The sequence below is a fragment of the Pantherophis guttatus genome, chromosome 1, assembly GCF_059756535.1.
Source record: "Pantherophis guttatus breed Tessera chromosome 1, ASM5975653v1, whole genome shotgun sequence".
NCBI lineage: Eukaryota > Metazoa > Chordata > Lepidosauria > Squamata > Colubridae > Pantherophis > Pantherophis guttatus.
The window spans coordinates 320186650-320198085 of NC_142063.1; the positions used below are offsets into that span (position 1 = coordinate 320186650).

General features: G+C 39.1%; 1 protein-coding gene across 18 annotated transcripts in view; it reads right to left on the reverse strand.

Annotated features, from left to right (window-relative positions):
- NCOA1 (nuclear receptor coactivator 1) overlaps nt 1-11436 on the reverse strand; it is a 294599-nt gene that overhangs the window by 44235 nt on the left and 238928 nt on the right. For all 18 annotated transcript variants that reach the window (XM_034421269.3, XM_034421265.3, XM_087883325.1 and 15 more), the window contains 4 exons: nt 8223-8400; nt 4225-4404; nt 1858-1953; nt 467-607 (listed from right to left, as the gene is read on the reverse strand). In XM_034421269.3, coding sequence (XP_034277160.2) covers nt 467-607; nt 1858-1953; nt 4225-4404; nt 8223-8400 — 595 coding nt within the window. The remainder of the gene's footprint in view (nt 1-466; nt 608-1857; nt 1954-4224; nt 4405-8222; nt 8401-11436) is intronic.

An 11436-nucleotide genomic window follows, 5' to 3' on the forward strand; every position in this document is an offset into this window, starting at 1 on the left:
GGAGGCTTCGCCCACCGACCCCCACGTCATCAGAACGCTTCTGCGCATGCTTTGCTCGCATGTGCGCGCGGCCCCGTAGTAAAGTTAAGTAGAACCCACCCCTGGGTGGGCCAGTCTGAGGTGGTATTTATCAATTCTTCGAACTTCTCAAAATTTCTGCTACCGGTTCTTCAGAACTGGTCAGAACCTGCTGAATACCACCTCTGGTCCAGTGGTCTTGTAGAACAGATTTCTATAAGAATGTAAAGATAGCTAGTAGTTCAGTAGCTAGTAGTTCAGAGAAAGGTAGCTAGTAGTTCAAAGCAATTCTACTTTCCTCTGAACGACCAGCAATCTTTCCTGCCACTACTCAGCCATTTCCTTTGGCAGTATTATGTGCCGCCTTCATTTTTTAACAACTGTATTTTCACTCTGAAAAGTCCTCATCCAACGAACACGAAGGTGTGTTCAAACACAGAAGCCTTACCTTCCTGAAATAGCTGCTTGGCATAAGACGGTTCCCTGCCCTGAGGCTGGAAGAAAGCATAGATGCATTTTCTCACTAAATCCTCCCAGCCAGTCCGGCCTGCTGCTCTCAGGGAACTGGTGTCAATGGAGATGATTTTACCTGTGTGGAGTGGAATGAAAACAAAGACATTAGACCTAGGAATCTAAAGCAGAGCAGTACAAGAATATATTCAATATATATTGCACCTTCTACACTTGTCCATCAGCTATAAACTGCACTCAGTTCCTCAGCCTACTATTTATGTTTCAGCTGTTAATTTTTCATTATTTAAAAATTGTTTAAGCTGCCTTGAATGCTCTGTTTTTAGAAGTGTAAAAGGTACACACACCTAAAGAAACATGATAGATAAATGAAACTGCCACTTATAACCTTGTTTATGACTGCCACTTACGTAAATAGGCTTTCTTCTAATAAAACCATCATGTGAACTATCCAAATATCTTCTGCTCTCATAAAAGATGTCTATTGCCTTTCATTATTTCTAAATTAGTTCTGCAAAGCCTTTGAAATGCTATTTTTCTCTCTTACATATATGAAATCACCAACTATAACTCATTTAATTCCTGGTCTGCAATTGATGAGTCCAAATGGCAAAATCTACATATGTAGAACTAAACAGGCTTATATTTAACTATTATTACTTAGAGTCCATTTGGGTTGAGGCAGTAGGTAAGTGACAAAAAATGCTGTTCTTATTTATTTATTCATCAGATTTATACACGGCCCATTTCACTACTTAAATGACTGACATTCTTGCCTCTCCTATCTTCATAACTCACAATCATATGCATTACAAGGTGGCAAGGCCAACTTTTACTTAAGTGGATGGAAGAACAGTAGAGATATAAAATGAATAATGTTAAAATGTTAAAGTTACTCAGTAACTTATTTCACATCCATGGAGGACTGCAGATTTGTCTTTTCCCATCCCCTGCCCATTTGCACTGGCTCTACATTTTTTTTAAATGAAACTATGGAGCAGGGATTGGCAACTTAAAGCTTTGGAACCTTTTTAAAAAATACTACTACCAGCATTAGACACATTTTCCCCATAATTTTGAGGTGCTAATAGCTAAAAACAGTAGTGTAAGTTGCAAAACTGGCTCAACATAGTTTAAAAAACAAAAGAATCCCCATGTAGCACTTGTCTTCCTCAATAAATGTTGAGCGGAACCCCAGGCACTAAAAGGAACAACTAAGAGATGTCCATGGAATCTTCTCTATTTTGGAGACCAAGATGGCCAAGCAAGTGGACCTTTCAGTTATACCAAAACTGCAGTCTGATAAAATACCCTATGATTTCCAAAGCCTTGGAGAAGCAATTATCTACTTATTTTTCTGAAAGATACCTGTAGTATCTTGCTTGGTCATGAAAGATTCTGATGTGGTGGGAGCTGTAGATCGAGGTAATCTTCGTGCAATGCATATTAGGCAGGACTGCAAATCTGTTGTGAATAGAGCAAAAAAAAAAAAAGATTGAAGGTTACTAATTTAAATACCAATGCCACCTCTTTTTATTTTTCATTTACTTCTTCCATACTGTCTCCCTCCTCCCTTCCCATATCTTGCACGATCAGTAGAGCCTTGCTCCCTCCCTCCATCGTCTATACATTGTATGTGCAAAGAGGCCATGTAAAAGAGGAAGGCCTCCACTAAAGATATCACAGGTTCTCCTTAGACTTACTTTATAAATGAGGTTTCTCTAGCTCAAACAAAATGGAATACTGAGACAGTGGTTCAATCTGAGCTTTGGGGTGAGTAACAAAAGCAAGGCCTGAGCAAATAAACTAGGGAAATTGCAGCATTAGGGAAGAGGAGTTGGAGGGAGGGGGAATTAGAGAAGGGGTAAGAGAATGCAAGAGAATGGCCTCACAAAAGGGAAACTGATGGGATGGACTTCTCTCATTTCAGGAATAGGATAAGACTGCAACAGCGCAACTGAATTGCTTATCTGTTTTCATTTCGTGAAGAATGAAGTAGTCCCTCTCCAACTACCGTTTAGGAATCATCAATGGAGCCATGGCTAAACTAAATCTTATTTTTTTCATTTTGCATGAGCAGCAGCATTGTTCTTCACAGTAACAAGATCCTATAAACCAACACCCCTCTAAAGTGAAGCCCTCCAGATTGAGCTGGAATTCCCACCATCCTGCAGATATTGGCAGTCTTCACCAGGGAAGTGGGAATGAGAGCCCAATATATCTCGAGGGTGCCAGCTTGGGAAAGGTTAAAAATTTGCTTGCAAGAGAAAAGGACTGGCATACTCCCATGTGTATGCGTGTGTTCGTTCCACACTGTTTGGGAGAATTAATTTTAAGGCCATTTGGTTCTGGCAACACTGCAAAATAAAAGGCACTTGCGGAAGCCAACAATTATCAGCTCTGGGCAAAGTATGTGCTCATAAACCCCTCTGTGATTTATTTCTTCCAGTCATGATCTCCTGTGAAAGCTGCAATGGATTAATTCAGCTAATGCACTGGAACGAAATGGCCGTTACGGAGGAATAAGCCTGAAGTGTTCTGCTGGAAAGTCTTGTTGGCATGATGCATCTGAGGAACAGTGCAGATCAAGATCAAGATCCCAATTCAGAATCCATGTCTGCTAAATTATGCATTTGGAATCCAGGCAGATACCCACCCAGCGCAATGGTGGGGGATTTCAGTAACCACTATATATATATATATATATACATATATTAGAATATATATGTATTCCTGGAAACAACTACAGACCACTCAGAGAGGAGACAAGCTTGTTACTGGAAAATAATCAGGAGAACACTCCAGCTTCACCGATTGGATAAATGAAGGGTATCATTAACCTACCTCCCTTTCATCTGTTTTAACTTTCAACTGAGATATCACTTTACCTAATTCATTTTGGGGAGAGTGACTTCATCATCAGAGTGCTGCTGTTACCATTTCAGAATACTAGTTTATTACCGCATTAACATTACAGACTTGGGTATATCAAAAATCCGTACAATATCAAAATCCACCGAAGAGGCAGGACAACTGAATAAGTAATATATATCTACCTATTCATTCTGACTTTGGCTGATTTCTTTGTAATAAGATACTTAACATAATCCAGTAGCATGAATACAGTGTTTCAGTACTACAGAAACCAAAATGAATTATGTCTGAACAATGTCAAAGATTTAATAGTCTTAGACCAAACCTCTAATAGCTTTAATGATGGAAATTAGTTTCTTTTGTACTAAGCTCTGAAGGATTATGTTTTAGCATCTTTAGCAAGCTGGTTCAAAGAGACCTACATTTTTATTTTTATGCAATTGATTACGTTCTCTGCCAGGACTGGACATATGGAGATATTTCTAATCTTCCCCACCCAAAGAGTGATGCAAATGCAACAGACTGGTGTGAATGTAAGTAGCAAGAAGGAGTCGGGCTGCGATGGACCTTTTGGAAACATTTCCTTTCCCATGAGGACTAAATTTGCTGGTCAGTTGAGTGTGAAATTTGGAAGGTATGTAGTACAGTAAAATCTATGGATTTTACATGTTGAATTACAGATATCACCACCTCTCCTCTTAAGTCAGCATAAAATGTTGTAGACAGTATGGGCTTTTATGGAGTTGCAATCCCCTTGCAATGTCCTATGGAAGGACAGAAGGAAATCATCTGTGGCTTTCCCCCTCTTTCTGATGCACCATGAACTAGCCCTTTTCCACCTCCAGATCTAGCAGTCTTTACCTTCACCTTCTTCTTTGATCAGTTTTGGCTGAGACACCGTGAAGCATTGCATAACCTCGTAACGCTGGCGGGCCTCTTGGTTCTCTGCACCTGGCTCATCTGGGGGACGGATCAGCATCCTGCAGTTGAAGGTGTGGCTATTGCGTCGGGTGGATTCTTGGGGCCAAGGGACTCCATTAACTGCAGATGCACATGGGATAGAATAAAGACGCTTCTTGAAGGGTTTTGAAAAAATGAATGTGCAGAAACCAGAATTTGGAAACTGAGATTACTACAGCTTTGCCCAAATGCCAATAAGTATAAGAAATGATCCACATACTACTTCCCCCTTTCCTTCTCAAAGAGGACAAGCTCGTCCTCATATTCTCTTTACTTCTCCCACCATCTCTAAGAACATTTATGGTAGGTGTCAGGAACCATCCACTCCATGACTTATTTCTCCTTCTTTTTGTGACCCTTGATACCCTCCAAAGAGAAAGAATCCAGGGGGATTTTTTTTTTACAGGAGGTGAAAAGTGCACTGGTAACTCTAACTTCTCCTTCCTTGATAGAAAAAAATCCCCATGATTGACTAACAAACGCTAATGCATAGCTGGGAATGGGGCTTTCAGAAGTAAAGTTCAAAAATAAATGTGCTAAGTCAACACAATCTTAACAGATCTATTTTGCATAAATAGTCTCTCTCCAAAAATTGAAACTAAAAAAATCACAGTTTCACCAGGAGGTTCACAGATTGACAATCTTGGGGTGGGGGGTGGGGAGAAACATCCCTCCAGCCACAAACATCATTCTTGGTCAAGCTATACATCACTAAATCCTTTTATTGATTGAAAACATATACATGCAAAGGATATATTCTTGCAGGACTACCTCCTACCGGCCTCCCACCGCCCAGTGCGCTCACATAGGACTGCCCTCCTCCGGGTCCCATCGGCCAGACAATGTCGGCTGGCGGCCCCCAGGATGAGGGCGTTCTCTGTGGTCGCACCGACTCTCTGGAATGGTTTACCCACTGGGCTCCGGATGGCCCCCAACCTCCGCACCTTCCGCGTCGACCTAAAGACATGGCTCTTTCAGCAAATTCCCTGATCTGCCATGCATTTTAATTTGGGGGATTTGGGGTTTTTAAATCAGATTTTAATATTTTAATTCTATTTATTGTTGGATTGTTTTATTCTGTGAGCTGCCCCGAGTCCCTCGGGAGAAGGGCAGCATATAAATATGACAATAAATAAATAAATAAATAAATAAATAAATAAATAAATAAATAAATAAATAAATATATTCGACTCACAGAATGATGGTACTTCTGAAATTTTCTGCTATGGTTACCTCTCATATTTGCATTCAGCATAGCAGTTTCCTTGGCAACCATATTCACATTTTTTTTAAAAAAATCCATGTTCAGTGTGAATAAGGTACAACTTGCATAATTTTCTCAGAAAGTACTAGAAAAACACAAGTTTTTAATTTGTCTATAGAAAACTGGCTGAGCTGTATGCGAATGTGAGAATGTGTGTTTAATGCAACAGTAACATTTCATAAAACATTGAACTCTATCCATGCATAAATTTACACTGCAGTAAGCTAAAATCAATTAAGACCTGATTAAGTGAAATATTGATTTAAACCTACCTTATATTAAATTAGCTTAAGTCAATTTTATATTGACTGAAGCAAATTTGATACCAGCCACACTGAAATCAATATTAAAATGGTCTATGCTAGCATTAGTTTAGCAGAACTGATTTTGAAAATTGCAGCATATGTTAAAGGGTGCATCTGATTGTTTACTTAAAATCTAAAGCAAACTCCACCAATTTGACATTAAAATAGCCAGTATGGTGTAGCATTGAAACATTGATAGACCCAAACTTAAGTCCCACCTCAGCAATGGAATTTGCCTGGGTGACTGATTCACTTCATTTTTGTTGTGAAATAAAATAAAGGGAAACCACCTTGGATTCCTGGATAAGGATGGAAAATAAAGCTAATAAAGTTTAAAGTTAATAGATGAAGGTAAATAATCTTTAAATTCTGCAGAAATGTGCAGTGTAATAGAAAATGGTACAAGTAAGATCCATCTTGGGCATCCTCTTCCCCAGTAAAATGTAATTGGTATTTATGATTGTGCATATGCAGGTATGACATATTATTAGATGATGCATGTAAACATGAGCCAAAAAAATATCCATCTCTGACTAAGATCTTATCCAACTGCATGGACATGCAAGGAACTGAGATTGCAGATCCTCATATTGAGATCCTCTCACTGTGCAATTCAACCAAAAAAGAAAGGTAGCTATAGAATGAAAAAAGAGAGCAGAACACTAAAATACATTTATAATTTCAAAAGGATTCTTCTTCAAGGACTATTTTGTCTTCCAAATGACTCAAAGAAAAGTATTATACAAATTTTCACTCTTGCACGTCCCTGCTGAGTATTAGCCCTTTTTGGCAACACTTTTCTAGATGGGGGACCCTTTTAGATTTTGAACTTATTGTATTTGGCACTTGTTTCAACTATCATTAAGGTTGCACAGACAGGTCTATTAAATTTGAATCAGTGACCATACACATATACATATGTGCTTCATAGATGCACAAATGCAAGTATATATGCATGATCAAGGAGGACTATAGCAAGTGAAAGGTTCCAGATTATAAAACAAGAAATCTGTATGCTACTTTATTCTCATTTTCTACCTATATTTTGAACCTTCAAAGAAGACCCGCAGAGTGGGTAATACAGTAAGAGCTGGGAATTTCTCTCTCTCTGGCTTTCTGTATTCATATAAAATCATTGCTGACCTTCACTTGTTTTCCATAAAGTGCTCAGTGTGTTATTGATGGTTTCTCTTTCCCTCCATGGAAGTGTAACATGTACCTTTGCAGCTTCAGCACACTCTTGCATTGACCCAATAAGACAGTTATAAGAACTATGAGAGTTTACTGAATTAGTGACTTGTCAACTAATAAAACTTTAGCTAATAGGCCATAACTTTGATAAACAGAACCTTGTTAAGCAAGAGGGGTTTTATCATCAAAGTTGATTAAACATCAGCAAGCAGTTGACCTTCTCTGAACAAAACATTGATTTGTAAGCAGCCAGCTCTCTGACTGAATCAGGCTATGTACTCAATGTGCCACATTAATGACGAGCTGACCAAAGAGCATCTTTGTGCCTCCAGTCACTGGTTTAGTCTGCTGGCTAAGCTGACACTCAGTAAGCATTTCACATTTTTAGCTCTCTAGCTTTCAAACTGGCAAAAAAATGGTTTCTGGTTGAGTAGTCAACTGAAGTTCTTACTGAGAATTACATAATGATGCTTGTGAGTTAGCATATTATTCAAAAATCAGCTTAAATGCAGAATGAATGATATGCATTTGGAATGGCATGTCACCGGCAAAATTAAATTGGATCTTGTTTGCAAAACAGAGCTGCTTCCTAATCTCCTAACCACCTGCTATTGCTCCTGAGTGCAGCTTGCATCTACTCAACTCAACTGCACATTCTGAGAAACATTCAACATATTAAGCTAAAATCAAACACTTAAAAATGTATTATATGAAGTGGCTTTATGAATCTGATGTGCAAAGAAAAGAATAACATAGTCATTTTGTTCTAGGCCATCTATTATCACTTCTTTAAGCTAAAAAACTCAACCTTTTGTTTTTCTTCACAAATATTACCAAAAAATATCAGTTAGAACTCTAGATAAAGAAGCAGTTTTAGGATACCTGGAATTTTCATCAGTTACCTTTTTACATCATGATTTTTAAAATATTCCTTATATTCTGATAAAAATGTTTTTGGTTAATTATTGTGGTTTAGAGTGCCTTACTTTTCTCTACACACTTACTTCAGTACTATCTAGAAAAGTTATCCTTAGTATCCTGACATGAATTTATATTGAAATTATACGGATGTGTTTCGTTGATTCAGTAGCAGCTTTGCAAAGAGAATGAGAGAAGGCCAAGAAAGTCACACTGCTCACCTAGTGACTTAGGCAGCAAATTCTTGACAAATTCAGCATGATCTCCCACATGCAAGATACTGTAGACACTGGTGTTCATAAGCTCCTCTTGGTTATAGCCTAAGTAGCTGGTCACATTCTCAGACACAAACACAATCCGTCCTTCACGGTTCACAACAAAGAAAAAGCCATCCAGTGCCTGCAGGGGCCAAAACAATGACAAAGGGCATTAAGAAAGGTGTTTCTATCTTTACATGTCTTTAGAACAACAAAGAGCTGACAATTGGGGTTATGGATGATCAGGGCACCATCATGGGTAAAGATCAGAAATATACAAGTAACAATGATACTTGTAGGCCCCAGCAGTCGTGCTTAATACATATAATCAACTTATAAAAAATACTCGTCTTTACTCCTATGTGGGCAAATGCATATTACTTTAGTCGAACACTGCATGAACAGTGACACATCCACTTTTCAGAAGAAGAAGTCTAGATTTTTAGATTATTCTGCCATCAAATCTGCCAAACTTCATAACTGGCTCTCCCTCTACCACTTTCTTTGTGCTGCTTTTGCTTTTTGCTTTTGCTGCCCAAGGTGACTCTGCCAGAATATCTTGCCTAACCAGCATGTTTTCTTACAATGCTGATATAAAGAAAGGAAATAATTGTTGGCATCAATGCTCCAGGAGTAGCCACCCGATTGCACAGGTGACAACTCCCATGGTGGGTGATAATTTATCCCATAATTTACCTCATTATTTGACTAACATTTGTCTTCCTATTATCATTCCTTTCGGTAATGATTCTGCACATTTTAGATTTCAAGCTGAGGCTTTTTTTTCCTTTCCTTTCTATAGAAAGCCAACTTGAGAGAGAAAAATCTGTTCTTCAGACATTTACAATCAGAAGGCTCTCAATTGGGCTGGCCTAAGACAGAGTTCCCCAACCTTTCTGGCTTTGTGGCCCAGCCTGGGGGGGGGAGGGGGAGGAGAGGAGAGGAGATGGTTCTACACGAGTGGTGGGGAAGCGCACACACGCAGCTCCATTTGTGTGAGTTGCAGGGGCTTGCCTGCCACTTCCGCAGCCTAGTTCCGAACGGCCCGGTAATGGGCTGTGACCCCAGGGGTTGAGGACACCTGGCCTAAAATATTCTTATATGAAGATGAAACACTCAAAGGGCACAGTCTGCTAATGAGGATGAAGCACCTTTGAATTCATAAGAATGAAAGAAACAGAAAGAAATAAAGTAGAATCTAGCTAACACAAGGCATGGCAGATTTCTGATTGCTGTATATTTCCTAAACAGGATGGAGTGACTTCCCTTTGGTATAGTTGAGGGATGCCTTAAGTCAGTGGTGAAATGTAAAATTTGTTACTACCGGTTCTATGGGTGTGGCTTGGTTGAGGGGGGTAATGTGACTGGGTGGGCGTGGCCAACTTTTTTTTTTTACTTTTAAAAGCATTTTTTCTACAACCTCCTCGGCCGAAGAGGTTGCAGAAAAAAATGCTTTTAAAAGGCTCTGACAATCCCAGCTGAGCCGCGCGATCATCAGAGGCTTTTTTTTTTAACTTTTAAAAACATTTTTTTGGTTGAAGAGGTTGTAGAAAAAATGCTTTTAAAAGTAAAAAAAACAGCCTCTGATAATCGCTCTGCTCAGCTGGGCATTGGGGGGGGAGGGGGGCGCAGGGATTTTTGCTACCAGTTCTCCGAACCACCCGCTGCCATCTCTACCGGATCAGGCATCCAGTCCGAACCAGGAGCATTTCACCCCTGGCCTAAGTGCTGCCTGAGTCATATAGGCTTGGACTGCTCTTTCATCTTTCAAAACAATATATGCCCAGACCCAACCACACACTTTGGGCATTTCTATCAGCATTTGTTTCCCTTTTTAGTATTGCTTTTGCTAGGGAGACGTAATTTATCTGGCTCTTTATTTTGTACTGGAAGAGTGGTTCCTTCTATATTAGCTGCTGGAAACAGGAAGTAATTTCAAACCAAGCCAATCCACTCTCCACAGCCTCCCCCCTCAAACAAAATTAGCCCATGGCTTGCAGTTTCACTGAGTCACAGTTGTCTGTTGCTAAGCAACAAGAGGTTTCTGCATTACATGCTTTTGAGTGGAAAGTGCAGCTCACAGGTTCCTGTCTGAATTAAAATTCCGCCCCCTTTAATTTTCAGCTGTTTTAGGACACTAACAGTCTCATCATAACAATTAAATGTGATATGATTTTTAAAAGTATTTGGGAAAGAGAAAGGTACATTAATAAATCATACAGGACACAGCAGGTAAAGGGAAAAAAGTGAATAAACAGTTGAAAATAGTATTGAATGTAAATCAATCTTAGTTAACGTGGCCCATCTGACACTTATCTAACCTGAGACTGATCATAAATAATCTACTTCCAGATATTAGGAGTGGGACTAATTTTGCTGCTAAATGTAAAAGTTCAAACATGCATGGTACAAGTGATTGGTGAGTAAGGAACGTGTATCACAAGAAATATCAAAATAAAGAATCTCTTGAGTTCTTCCAAGAGATGACTCCCCTTCTTTGATGTGAATTTTGTTTCCAAACTTGTTAGCCTGAGGGTTTGTTGGTACATTGCATGCACCTCCTAGAACAGGGGTGACAAACTCATGGCCCATGGGTCAGATGCGTCATGCGCTGGCCACACCCACCCATTTTAGCAAAGGGGGAAAAAGTTGCGATACATCATGTCATGATGCCGTGATGATGCAAGTTTGACACCCCTGTCCTAGAAAGTAGCGAGTGGACAGAATGTGGTCTTACCTTTACCAGGAAATGCAGTATTGGTATAACTGACTGCTAATTTAGCCTACACATTCTCCATATTTTAAAAAGTGTAAAATGAACAGAGCTATGATGGGCAGCAAAGGTCAGTTAGCCATTCTAGTAATGACCTATTATTTATTTATTTATTAATACCATCCAATTCAAACATGGCATATAGAATTTTGAAACCTGAAATATCAAAATAATAAATTGTGAAGCTTATGGACAGAATGAAAATAAATAAAGAAAAATAGATTCCTTGTGGGACTGAAAAATTAGGAAACGGTGGAAGAAATATATCTGTTCAGAGTGAATGTGGCTTGATTTTGTGGAGCAGGGTTAATGAATAAATGCACAGAAAGTAGCTTTATTTATGAATGAAAGGGATGAAAAGCATATCAGAAAATATGCACTAATATCATCTGGGGTACTGTCAGT